Below are 14,457 nucleotides of genomic sequence, written 5' to 3' on the forward strand. Positions count from 1 at the left end.
AAAAGGAGTTTCTTCTGTTTATAATCTACAAACTGGAATTAAAAAAAAAATTATGGAATGATCCCTTTAGTCGTGGCATTTTTTATTACTGCCCATCTTAACTATGTCTCAAATCTTAACCCTAGCAATACTGTTAATAAGCTTATACTGGGACACGTTAGAGGAAATGACTTACTCACATAAATGAACAAAATAAGTAAAACCAAGGACCAAATTGAAGCCTCTCTTTCTGTGTTTTAAGGACTTAAATTACAGTTTGAGTATATTTCCAGTAGGAAAGATGGTCTGTCACTCTGCTGTGTGCTAATCATAAGTCTGACCCACCCCCAGTGCACTTTTTTTCTCAGTCGGGATCAATTAGTACTGTGGCAACCGGCTGTTGTTACAAGAGTTCAGCCAGCGTTTGTACTCCCCTGAATTTTCTGAAGGGCATCTATATTGTGTTAAATGTTTCTCACCTCGTATTTACCTGTGTTGGCAGAGGTCCAGTTCTTCCTAATAACATGTTTCGTTTGTTTGTTTTACTTTAACGAGTTCTAAATTCCTTTAAATTTTACTTGTCTGAGACGTACGTAATGCAGGTAGAAGGGTGTGGTTTTCTCCATAGGTTTAGGAGTTTCTACTTATACAGCTGAACTGCTGTCACACTCACTGCCCTGTACTTCTGTTATGCTTCTACTGCCTCACTGTTGAGAATGGCAGATATAAATAAAATATTGATCCCTTACATATTACGGGTTAAGGAGGAAACTATTTCCAAATTCTAGTCATTAAAATAAGTCTTAGGGATATTTACAGTAATTAAAAAAAAACACAGGCACATCTTTGTCAGTTGTTTTTCTTTAGAACTGTCTCTGACTGCACATAGATGCAAAAAGGTCAGAATCTTATTTTAATTTATTCACAATTTCATTCCAACAAAAATTGTTTTCAAAATTGATTTCTGAAATGTTCATTAAACGTGGTGCCCTTTGGGACTTACCTTAGTCAGTTTTAATTGCTTAAATAATTACATATTGCATTAAGATTCTTTTTAGGGTACTAGCTACCTTCAAAGTAGGTCTTTTAAGTTTAAAAAAAAAAGACAAACTCAATAATCATTAACTGTCTAATACATGACAAATGCCTGTAGTCACCCGTCTGAATTTTATATTTTCCTTTGAGTCAATAGAGTGGGCATAATATTAGATGGCATGTTTTCAGTCAAATCATGATTTTTATGATAATGACAATAGCACTTCTTTAAAGAATTCAGTATTTTACACAAAGCCAATTTATATTGCAGGAATTCAAGGTTATCTTATAAACTATTTATATTTAATATATATATATATAAAATATATATATTTTTTATATATATATATATATATATATTAAAGCTATACTTGCACGATGAATTTCTAAATTTGTACCTTGAATATTCCTTTGGCCTTTAATCTTGTGAGTGATACCAAATGACATAATATGTATAGTTATGTTCTGTTAGTGTAAGATTTGAGGGGATTTTTTTTCCTACTATGAAAGAAACACACATATAGAAGAAATCAATTAAATCAACCTTTGAAATAGGTCAAGACAAAGTGGTGACTGCCCTAGTGGAACAGAGTAATAACCTGACTTAGGTCTGTGCTTCTGAAACTTTTCCACTGAAGTGCCCTATAAAGCAGCTGAGAGTGAACTCATATTTAAGAAAATTAGAGATATGCTCTCAACTTCTTTAAAACTTGTGTTTTTTAAAAAAGATTTTTCATACTGGTCTATTTTGTCTCCATATCTGTTTTAACAGAAGAATGTTACATGCCATCAAATAAAATCGGTTCCCTAGGAAGTGGTACTGTATTTATCCTATGGGTTATTTTCTCTCACAAGGCACAGTGTGGTATTATCCTAGAATTTCAGAAACATGGCACAATGATTGGCTATGAAATAGGTGATAAGATTGGGGTGTTGAATTGTTCTGAAGTTGACTGGGTTTACAGATGTTGTGCTTTAGTTAATATTAAATTTAGCTTGCCCTTTTCTGAATGTAGAAAAAACTAGGGAAGATTAACCCAGAAGTTTTTCTTTATGACATAGAGAAAGTAATTTGGGATTAAGAAATTGGGATAAACTGGAATGGATAATAATCTAAAATGCATTTTCTCATAAACTCTGTTGCATGAATTTAACTGTTCTAAGTTGAGGGGGCTGGTATTTGGTATCTTTAAGCACTCATTCAGACTTTCAAGAACCATTTATTAAATTTTTTTTTTTATTTTTTAATTTTAGGCCAGATATCACAGAGACCTTCAACAGCAAATGTCCCACTTTCCAACTCTGTGAAAAGAAGTTCCAGCTACCTTTCCTCTTATCCCCGGTCAAGAAGTGCAGCTGCTCCATCGCTATCCAGAGCTGTTTCTGAAATTTCAGAAATTGAGCATATTGATGATACTGACCACAATGAGCCTTTCTTAGACGACGTTGCTGATCAACAAACCTTAGACAGTTTGGAAAAGGAATTAAATGTGCTGAGAAATCTTTCAGGTAATGATATTTTTTTCCATTGTAGACAATATTGACCCTGCTTTCCACCTGATTCTTTATATCACAGTCCAAGAAAGCTTTTCCCTTTTCCTCTTTTAACCATCGACTTTTGTATCTGTTTTCTTGACTATGCTCCCAATGCCACCCTGAAAATATTATAAAATGTGTGGATGCCTAACCACACCAGAGATAGTCCCCTTAGCTCAATAACACACAGTTAAGTTGTGGCTCAAGGACCTTCACGTGGACAGAAAAAAAATTTTTTTTTCTCCTTTCTACAGACTCACTGAGTTGCTAATATCTGTAGCTTTGTGAAAGATGATACCCAACACACTTGTCAGAGAATTGAGCTGTTAGGTCTTTTGAAGCAGTGTTTCTCAAGTTTCAATGAGTACACGATACCCCCAGAGGTTAAAATGCAGGTTGTGATTCAGTATGCCGAGGTGGGCCCCAGATTCTGCATGTCTACTAAGACTTCTCAATGTTGAGCCTTTTATTTTGATTCATTTCTGGAAGTTTTGATTGTGCCAGTCTTGAGAATGTCTGTGTTTCATCTTTACAGTCTGTTGGCAAGCTAGCTAGATTAATTTAGTGACTCACTTTTTTTTTCCCCTCTGCACTTAGACATTTCTCCACCATCTTCTGTCCTTGCATATGATGCTACTTAGTCCTTTGGTGCAGTTTTTCCATTTAACTTTTCTTTGGTTGAATTTAATTGTCAAATAGTAACCCCCCCCCCCAGCTAGATCTCATGGTAGCTCTATTACTTGAGTCCTGTCATGTTTGAGAATGCTGGCTACCTTTGTATTTGAATGGCAAATTGACTGCAGGTAATTTCCTTGGGTCATTTTTCTCTTAAACCCTGTACACACTGATTTATAGTCTCCTGGGTCTGAATTCTGTTGTGAAGTAATCTGAGGTCTCTTTGATTTTTCACTTTATCCTTTCTCTTGCATGTGACAGGCTTCTTTCCTGACTGGATGTCTGAAGAATTTTTTTCTTAATCTTTGAAATTCAGTAACGGATTGTGCTTCAATGTCAGTAATTCAGCATTTCTCAAAGCACATAAATCCCTCTTTATTATCAGAGAAATTTTCTGCTGTTGTATTTTTGGATTGCTTTTCTGTTCGATTTGTTGGATCTTCTTTGTGCAACAGATTAACTAACATTTTCTTCAACTGCTTTAGCCAGTTTTTATTTTCCTTTGCATTACTGGGATCATCTTGTTTGTCTTCTATGCCAGAATTTCAGTTTTCGGTTGGTTATAGTTCATTCTTTATTGATTGACTTAATAAATTAGCTCTTTACAGGTATTGCTTTGACCTTTTTGGGTAATTGCTACTCTGATACCATTTCAGACTTACAGAAAATTTTCAAGACTGCAAGAATAGTACAAGGAACTCCCATATACACTTCACCCAGTTCACTACCTGTTTATCTTTTGTCCCATTTGCATATGCGTACACACACACACACAAATGCGACTCTTTTTTCTGAACCACGTGAGAGGAAGTTATAAACATCATGACCTTTTACTAAAAAAAATACTTCAGTGTGTATTTCCCACAAATAACATTCTCTTATATAACCACAGTACAATGATCAAAATCAGCAAATTTAACATGAATACATTGTAATTCCCTAATCCACAGTGCATATGTAATTTTTTAAAATTGTCTCAATGATGTTAATTATAGCTTCGTTTTTTTTGGTGGTGTTTTCTGGTACAAGATCCAATTCAGGAACAGATGGCCATTGTTTTTTTCCTTTTTGAAGTCTGACATGTTGTTGTTTGATCTCTGAGATTAGTTTTATTCTTTTTAAAAATGTCATTTTCATTATTTCTTTTGTAGCCAGAGGACTTATGGGGGAATTTTCTTGTGGTCTTGACCTGCTGTCTAGCAGATTGGTCCTTCATTTACTCATTCTCTGTGTGCTGTGGATTCTTGGGCTCCAGTTGATCACATATAACTAGCTGCTGTCATTTATTTGTATCTTACTCGCTCACATGTGTTGTGGGTGGCTCTGCTCATATCCTCTGTCTCTTCTGATACAGCGAGACTGCGTTCTCCCTGAAATGCTCTGCACCCGTGCTGAGATGCACCCGCCCTCTATCTGTGGGTCGGCTCCTGCACTCTTCTGTATCCTGCTGGCTCAAAGGCACAAGGAGGACGGACGAAGGACTGGGGAGCTCAGCCTCCTCTGTGGGAAGATCTGGGTTCTCTTGTCTTTTTCTGGATTTTATTAATGCCAAACTTCATTGGACCTGATTTCAAGTTTGTTCTGTCCCTGGGGGGTGTCCTTGGGTTTGCAATTTTTTTGCCTCTGCTACGATCTTATAGTAGATATTTAAGGCTTAAAAATATTTTAAATGATTTCTCCTTCCCCTTCACCCACTTTTCTCCAAATTGGTGTGATTGGTGAGACTTGTCAGCACTTTAGATGATTCTCCTTTTCGTATTACTAGTTTGTGTGCATATTGGGCAGGGATGATGGGGGTGGAGGGTGGGGAGTGGACAGCAGTAGCCCCCAGCTACACCTCCATGAGTCTTACATTTATTCCTTTGGTTGTCCCTTGTCAAAGTTTATTATTTGAACTTGTACCCCTTTCTTTGGTTTCTTTTATGATTTTATTTTATTTCTATTTTCCTTCTTTTTCAATTCATTTCGTTAGGAGTTGGGGAAGGAGAGACTGTGATCCATCTTTACCTATCACTCATCATTCATTCACCTTGCTCTGCATTAGTAAAAATCAAATGTAAATATCCTTGGAGGTCATTCTCACATTAAAAGCCAGTGCTAAAATGAAGCACGTCAGGTCTGAACTGGATCAAAAGGATAATTATACAATTTTTAATCAGGAGATTTTTTTATTTTGATAAATTGATAAGTTCCATTATTTACAAATGAAATAACAGTACAAACAGTAGTCTTTTTTTGCTTCTAACCTCTCAGCTTTTCCATTTCCTTTATCGGATTTGTTCTTACATGCTAGTCTTTTTCCCTGTGTTGCTTATTTCTTCACCCACCAACACCAGTATTTTCACTAGAATACATAACTTTCCACATACACAAGGAAGCACACACCATGTCACCTGTGAGCCGCCAGGGCTTTTCCAGTGGTCCAGGAGCAGAATGCAGTTACATACACACGCCCGACCCAGGAACCACTCTTTCTCTTTGGGAAACTTGGCTTTGGATGAGCGCACAGCTTCGGAGACACTCACCTGGAGCTGAGGAAGGAAGAGGACCGCACGTCGGCTGAATCGTCCTACAGTCAGAGAGGTGACAGGTGCTGTGGCGCAATCAGGCCCTGTTCTAGAGAATTCACTGATTCTGCACAGGCCTTTGTGTTCTGTTCAGTGTCAGTGGGCAGAAAAATTCCACCCACATGTCACTACTCACTGTGCATTCTAGCAAAACCCTTCAGAAGGTCTGGTCTCACACAGACACAGCTACACAATTGGACTCCTATACAAATGTAAATGGGCTTATATCCCTGTGAAAGCTGCCTTTCTGTGAGAAGCAAACCTTCTGACTTGTGTTCTGCTAGCTCTAGGATACACCCACTTCCTCTAAGTTCCAGGAAAACAGCCACCTTGCCAAGGAGCCTGGAGAAGAAAAGACACAAAATAACTGCATTGAGTGAAGTTTTTCTCCTTTGATTGCAATTACTGAAGCTGACATTAGCCGTTTCAGAAGTAGGCAGGGCTGTTGGGAGTCGGGGACGTTGCTTATGCAGGCTGCAGACACAGCTTTCCGCTGAATCAGGAGACAAGCAAAGCAGGGTGGTTAAGAGCCAGGTTCTGGGGCCGGGGGTCTGGCTTTGATACTTGGAACCACCAATTCCTAGCTTTGTGCCACTGGGCAAGTTATTTTCTTTTCCTTTTTTTTTTCAGTTGAAGTATAGTCAGTTTACAATGTTGTGTTAATTTCTGGTATACAGCAAGTACAGTGATTCAGTTATACATACATATATTCTTTTTCATGTTGTTTTTCATTATAGGCTATTACAAGGTATTGAACATAGTTCCCTGTGCTATACAGCGGGACCTTGCTATTTATCTATTTTATGTTTATTAGTATCTGCAAATCCCAAACTTCCAATTTATCCCTCTAGCCCCTGCTCCCCACCCCATCCCATTCTCCCTGGTAACCACAAGTTCTTTTACTATGTCTGTGAGTCTGGTCTTGTTTTATAAAAAAAGTTGTCTTGTTTTTTCAGATTGCACATATAAGTGATATCATATGGTATTTTTCTTTTCTCTCTGGCTTACTTCACTTAGTATGACAATCTCCAGGTCTGCACATGTTGCTGCAAATAGAATTATTTTATTCTTTTTTATGGCCTAGTAGTGTTCCATGGTGTGTGTGCAAATATATATATATATGCCACATGTTTATCCAGTCATCTGTCGATGGACATTTAGGTTGTTTCCATGTCTTGGCTATTGTAAATAGTGTTGCTATGAACATTGGGGTGCATGTGTCTTTTCAAATTAGAATCTCCTCCAGATATAAGCCCAGGAGTGGGACTGCTGCATCATGTGGTAAGTCTTTTTTTAAGGAATCTCCATACTGTTCCCCATAGTGGCTGCACCAAACCACATTCCCACCAACAGTGTAGGAGGGCTCCCTTTTCTCCACACCCTCGCCAGCATTTATCAGCTGGGGACTCTTGAATGAGGCCATTGTGACCTGTGTGAGGCAATACCTCATTGTAGATTTGATCTGTATTTCTCCAATAGTTAGTAATGTTGAGAAATCACTTTCTAATGCATCAGGTCCCATGTATGAAAGATGAAGATACTGATAGACCCTATCATAAAATTGTTCAATGATTTATTTCAAGTACATATTAAATACTATATTTATAAAAAATTACTTCTTTCTCCACACACATGTGCACACACACACATGCATTTTGACAGTTAAGTGCCTAGCACATAGTCCTGAAAACAACTAAATTATGTAAGAAACCAATGGGTGGTGCTTTTGACATACAGTAAGGTAAGGTGCCCTTGGTAAGTCCAATTTTTAGTCAAAGACATTTAAAAGTTGTTTCCATTCTAAAACTATGTTTTCTTCTGGGCCACTTTGAAGATTACAGTTAGCTATAGTTTATGACGTATTATTATTCTCTCCACAGATATCTTTGTAAGTAACACTGTAGTCACTTCTTTAATGAGCTCAACATATCAGTATAATTTACTTATCAAGGCATTTGGTCAGTTTTTGGATATTGTTATAGCCTAAATCATTAGGAAATATAGAACGTATGAATAATGAGGAAGTATTAGCAGTAATACACTGTAAAGCGTTCACATTTTCAATAGTTAAAAATGATTCATTTATTTCAAACTCATTCTGATTTGTGGTTTAGAGTCTTTGTGGTCCTTAAATTCCCATGTTAAATTCCCAATCCTATGTTTGTGTGAGCCTATGGGTAGTTAATTGAGCCAAGGAATTAAAGAGAGGAAAATGCCTCTTCTTAAACAAGAAAGAATAAAATGTACTTGATAATAGCAGGTGTAGCCAGATGCCATCTGTGAAACAAAATAGTGAGGCAGTGGCTTTCAGAGTAACCAGAGCCTCTGTTCGTATAGGTTGACCATCAAGTAAGATACTAATCTATAAAAGAGCTAATAAGGCTTTATAGATAGGTAATTAACTAGATAACCCTTGTGAAGACAGTCAGGTTAAGATAGGCTAGAATGACCATCTTTTTGCCGTAGGGAACCTTTGAATTTCAGAAAAGCATTGAGTGCTACATACGAGTGAAAATCAACATAGTAAAAATTCTGATTAAGGAATAGGAAACCGCTCAATGAGCACTAATAATCACTGTTTGTTCTCATATGTAACGTTGCTCCATTTGATCTTCATAGCTACTCTGTGGGTAGATGTGGCAGGTGCTACTTTTAATCTCCCCGTATTGGATACAGTAACTGAAGCCCTGGGTGAGGCGGTAATTGCCCAGGGTCTCCCCTGGGGGCCCAGAAGCGCCCAGGCACAAACCCAGGCAAGTCTGCCTCACATCCCTTTGTTTTATCACCAGACCATAGTGCCACTTAAATCATTTGAAACCCTTACTTCAAATCTCTGTTGTGATCGCTTGAGAGGAAAAGGGTGTGGGCAGAGTGAAAGCAAAGGGGGGGAGGTATGGCGGATAAACAAGACAAGACAGTGGAGGAGGGGAAGAGGCTGACGGGCTAGATGTGGGCTCACAGGTTACAGGGCGAGTGTCCTGGTTGTCACGCCTCCCGAGCACTGGGATGTCATTTGTGGCTGTATCTAGTCTTTTAGAAGTTTTCTCATTTCTGTTGGCAGTGGGTTCCTTATTGGGAAATAGCCTGTCTGCTTTGTTTCCATTCTTTGAAGTTTTTAACCTGTTTCTTTGGTCTTTCCTTTCTTCTTTATTTCTTTTATTCATATAAGTGTTTATTTCCCAGTAGAATAAAGTCTTCTGTAAGAGTTTTCAATGACTTAAGTTTTAGAAATACACCCTAGAACTTTATATTTAGTCAATTTTCCCTCTTTGCCCTTCTTTATTCTTGCATTTAAGAGATACTTCAATGATCAGAGAACATACTCTCTTACCCTCGGGACAGAAAAGATTTAACTTCAATCCATTTCTCCACAATCTGCTGACTTGACAGTTCTAAAGTAAAATCTCCATTGTAAACACCAGTGCACTCTTCCCTGGTCCTGTATGAGAACAATCAGAAGACGTAGGTTTTTGTACAGCTGACCTCTTAGGCTTAACACTAACCTGCGGTAGAGTTTTTGTAAGCAGTTTTATTTTTCTCTGATGTCAAATTTACCCCTCTTAATTTCACAAGATATTCTGAAATGTAATTTTGGGAATGAATAATTAAACAAAAATAGTCCCCTCCTATTTTATTTGCACAATCTGTATTATCTCTGTGCTTGTACAGTTAGGACTCGAATGCCTCTCCTGGTGGGATTCTTTAGATCTAAGCCTCACCACTGGGTTTCAGCGCTGCAGGTCTACCAGTTCTAAATCCTGAATTGACTGCTCTCCCATGGGTAACATTCCTTATCGTTAGGGCGTATCAAGGGACCTTGCACAGCTGTCTTCATCTTGTGGGAAAATAGGACAGAAGATAATAGCTGAATGCTAAAGAATTAGATTCTGGAACATAGTTATTTATGATATTGGTGAGCTAAAGGAACTTAGACTGAGTTCCATTTCCTCTGCTATGTGGTTGTGTGACTTTGGACAAGTTACCAATCCCTGTGGGCCCTCAATTTCCTAATCTCCAACAGGTAGGGATGGGACAAAAGAATTAGGCAAGGAATCTTTTGTTTTTCTTCAAATTAATCTTATATAGAGTTCCCAGGCATAAACAAGACCAAGGAACGCTGTCCTGATGGCTTTGGGGTGGTGGGAGCAGAAGCCTTATCCCTCAGCCTGCTGAATTTCTCCATGTATCATAATGTAGAAGCCACTTCCAGTCCTAAGTATATTGAAGTCTGTCTATCTTGCAGCAGGAATAATCTAAGTTATTTTCTGTAAGGGAATCTCTGCTCCAAAACTTCTAGCTAATACTAACCACCAAAAAAAATTATCTTCAATTAAGTGTATAATACATGTAGTTTGGTGTTTGGCCCTTCTGATCTTAGCATCTTCATAAGAGTGAAGGGAAGACTAGCACCCAGTAATTTCAGCAGTTTTAAAAGTCACCAGAGCATAACCTCATCTATGTGAGATGGCCCTTACAATGTTATCAATGACAAAAAGAAGGCATTGTGCCCTGTCTAGCATAGTAATCCTGTTTACTTCTGTACCTTTTGGTAGTTCACATAAAGAAGTGTTTGTTTATACATTTGCTTTTTTAACTCACACCATTTGTCCTCACCCAGGCTGAATCAACGGGCCCGCTTCATGAAAAGGAAAAAGATTTAAGGCTTCTCCCCTTTCACACACACATGGTCATTATCTACACAAACAAAGCAAGGAATTTAAAAAGAAAGGGCAGCTTTGCTAAGACTTACCTTTGCCTCAGACTATGTGGGGGCAAACCTTTTATTCTTCAAACTCAAAAAGATATAATAAAGTGTTTAACATTCAGAAAAGTTATTGTAGCTTTAAAGAGGACCACTTGATTTTCTTTGGAATTCCGCGAATTTTCAGGGCATTTGACACCTAAGTATAATGTCTACTTAAAATCAGAATGGCTAGGCAAAACAGGCCTGATTGAGGGAGACAGATGTTGTCTATACTATACTCCACAAATGCTGTACAAATATCACTTTTATGTGAAGTCTAAAAAAGTCCAAATAATAGAAATAGAGAAAAGTGGTGGTTACTAGGAGTTGTGGGGAGGGGGGATGGGGAGAGACGGGGAGATGTTAGTTAAAGGGTACAAATGTCCAGTTACAAGATGAATACATTCTGGGATCTAAGATATAGCACACGGTGATTATAGTTAGTGATCCTCTGTTATATACTTGAAAGTTGCCAAGAGAAAAGATCTTAAATGTTCTCACCACAAAAAAGAAATGGTAGTTATGTGGCATGATGTAGGTGTTAACTAAGACTATGGTGGTAGTCATTTTACAATCAATAAATGTTTCTAATCAACACATTGAACACCATAAACTTACACAAAGTTGTGTGCCAATTATACCTCGATAAAGCTGAAAAAATTGGGGAATTTGCTAAAAAAAAAATGTGATTAAAGTGATTTGATACCCATGCCCTAATTTGTAATCAAATTTGCCTCACATTCTGCCCACCCCAGAGACAATAGAAAATTGAGACAATTGAAAATCTGTGCTGACCGTCTCTGTACTGCTTGCAGTTTACTCTGGGTAAACGTTCAGCACCACATGCTGTGCATTTGTTTCTTGAACCTTTGTGTTGACAATGCGTGAAATAAAATATTTCAGATCCTTCAGAAAAACTTTACAGCCTGACCTCAGAAGAGTTACCGGCCTTCAACAACCATTTGCTGAATATAAGTCAGAGTACCCCAGATTTCCTTAAGACCTCGCGTGCAAGGGGCCCCTGGGGAGTTGGGGAACAGAGGTAGGTTAAATCTGCAGCTTATATGTAAAGATAGCGCATAGTAAAATTTTTGACAAGCCTCAACTAGTTATCTTTACTACATAAAGAGAGACTGTCCTCATGTGTGTATTTCCTGTGGCCATTCTTTGCAAAATGTTTAGGTCCTTTGCTGACCTCTTACCGGGATTTAGTAAAAAGCTTATGACAATGTTACTTTAATGTAAAGAGATAATTCTCTTCTGCACAATGTGTGTCAGAAAAATGAAAAGACATTTGAAATATAATAATCCTTTGGCATTTCTTCTTACATTGGAAAACAATTGTTTAACTTTCATTCATTAACTTACTAACTTTCAATACTTTGCATTAATAGACTCTTCCTCAACATGAATAAAGTTTTTAGAATAGAATATTGAGAAGTTTACTTCTTGATATTAAGTTGAGATTGTTAATAATAGCGTATTTTAATTTGTATAATTTCATTTTTTCCTTACATGAGATAAGAACATTTAGAGATGGTGATCAGTTTATAAGGAACGTGGGGTACACTAATAATTGCTTCAGAAAAGCAGTCTATCGTGTTGGTCTATTATTGACATACTGGAATTCCTTGAAAAAGAAGAAGGGATCCTTAAAAAAACTAAAATAAATGTAAAACAAAAGTCCCTTGAATTGTAAATTCCTTTGATTGGCTCAAGTCTAATACTGAAGTAAAAGGGAATTGAGTCCATGACTCTGTCTTTCTGAAGGAGGAAACCATTTAGCTGTGGTCCTAGGATCTTTGCATTTCTAACACTACTTACATTTTTTTAAAAAGGGATCAATATAAATTTGCTATTTTTCCCTAAAAAGTCATTAAGAACAAAGTAACTAAACCAACCACATACTCTCACTGTCATTTCATGAAAGAAAGAATATTTAGTACTAAAGATAGATGGGGAACATACTAATAGAATGAAGAATGGTTCTTCAAAATTAAAAATTTCATGAAATAGTTATTACTTTGTCCTTTTCTCTTCTCTTCTTAAACCAGTGAAAACTTTTAAAGTCACAGTTAGATCTGAACTGGTCCACAGACAAGAGTTTAGGAAATGCTGATCTAGCCTGTGTTGGGCGTATGATCCCGAGAAGAGTTACATCCATCACAGAGTGAAGTATTTTGTATTATTTAGTAGCAAACACAAGCTGAAATTCTGGATGACTGGGACTGAAATACCTGAACTATGCAGCCTCCTCTCTGTTCCCCGATACCACCTCTTTCCCCAGACCTCACACAGCTATGCACTAGAGCCTCCACGAGTCCCTCTCCACCACAGCATGCAACAAAATAAAATAATTAACTGCTGTCATTAACTTTGATTTTGGCATATCTTGACTCACTATCCACATAGTCCTAATTTACCGTACACAAAAGAGCTGATTTACCTGGCAGTCTATTCACTGAGATCCTGTGAAGCAGCCAGTGTGATGATAAATGTTCTTAATGATGACCCTGAGGCTCTGCAAGTCTCTGAAGTACCTTCTGAACCTTCAGTGAAGCACACAACCAGAGACCGTAACATCTTCCTTCCTTGCTTTCGCTGTGGTTTTTTTGCGGGGGAGAGGGAGAATGGTGAGAATGCTCTTTAACAGGAGGCTTGCTATATTGGGCACGCTGAAAATTATGGTCGCAGTCTGAGACAGCGCCCGCACATCTGCCTGCCTCCAGTGACTTCAGCGGTGTAGTATTGATGAAGAGTTGAAACCATGTTCTGTATATTGCATATTGATCTTTTAATATATTTCCAGCTCTTCTGAAAAAGATACCGAAATTCAGTCCTCGCTGACACTTTCTGAAAGCAGCATGGATGAGGAGGAAGAAGACTTTCTTGAGGAGCAACATGTCCTTAGACTACCATGGTCTAGGAGTACCTAATGATCATTCATTCATTGCTTTTTGCATTTTGTACCCAGAGTAAAGCAAATAACTGGAAAAAGTAATCAAACGATTACCTGTCCAGGTGCCGGAGATTTTGATTATTGTCTCTGATACTTCAAGGTTTGCAGACTAATAAAAGTTAGTGAAATTATAACTTAAAGGACTTTTTCTTCCAAATGATATATTGTATGTCTAACACTAATCTACATTGTAGATCATATTAGTAAAATTTGATGAAATTTGAAAAATCAGTTATGTCTCTAGGAACTTATCATAAGATAGTATATTTTTAAAATTTATTAAATTTTGTTGAAGTATAATTGATGTACAGTATTATATATTAGTGCATGATTATCTTTAAAGTCATATTTTGTTGTTAAATTATATTTTAATTAATTATGTCATCAATGTACATTTGATGGTCACGTCATACTTGGCAGTATCATTAATTGAGCCTGGATTCCAGTTTTTACCTTGGTGATTACAGTTTTGGGTTTTTTTTTCCCTGTTAGTGTTTTTGACATTTATAGAAGTCTGGTAGCATTAAAAATTGCTGCTAGAAGAGAAGAGGAGGACCTAAAATAAAATGGATATAATCCTTACCATTCTCTGTTCTAGAGGAACACAGAAAAGATTCTCCCTAAGCATCTTATTTTGGGAAGGTCAGTGTGGTGTAATTTTATGTGTCACCTTGGCCGGGCTAAGGTACCCAGATATTTGGTCACATTTTATTTTAAATGTTTCTATGAAGGTATTTTTATATGAGATTAATATTTAAATCAATAGACTTTGAGTAAAGCAGATTACTATCCATAGTGTGGGTGGGTCTCCATACAATCATTTGAAAGAAGAGAAAAAAGACTCAAGTCATCTAAGGGGAAGGGAATTCTGCCTTCTGACTGCCTTCAGGTTCAAGCTGCACCACTGACTGCTCCCTGGGGCTTCAGCCTGCCAGCCTGGCCTGTGAAATTTGAATTTGCTA

At 37.4% G+C, this 14,457-nt stretch overlaps 1 protein-coding gene across 2 annotated transcripts in view; it reads left to right on the forward strand.

The window, feature by feature from the left end:
- ZBBX (zinc finger B-box domain containing) overlaps positions 1-13,726 on the forward strand; it is a 99,376-nt gene extending 85,650 nt beyond the window's left edge. For both annotated transcript variants that reach the window (XM_032484906.1, XM_006183821.3), the window contains 3 exons: positions 2,269-2,523; positions 11,440-11,578; positions 13,346-13,726. In XM_032484906.1, the coding sequence (XP_032340797.1) occupies positions 2,269-2,523; positions 11,440-11,578; positions 13,346-13,472 (521 nt within the window). In that variant the 3' untranslated portion in view covers positions 13,473-13,726. The remainder of the gene's footprint in view (positions 1-2,268; positions 2,524-11,439; positions 11,579-13,345) is intronic.
- Positions 13,727-14,457: the final 731 nt, after the last annotated feature.

The sequence above is a fragment of the Camelus ferus genome, chromosome 1 (genome assembly GCF_009834535.1).
Source record: "Camelus ferus isolate YT-003-E chromosome 1, BCGSAC_Cfer_1.0, whole genome shotgun sequence".
Taxonomy (NCBI): domain Eukaryota; kingdom Metazoa; phylum Chordata; class Mammalia; order Artiodactyla; family Camelidae; genus Camelus; species Camelus ferus.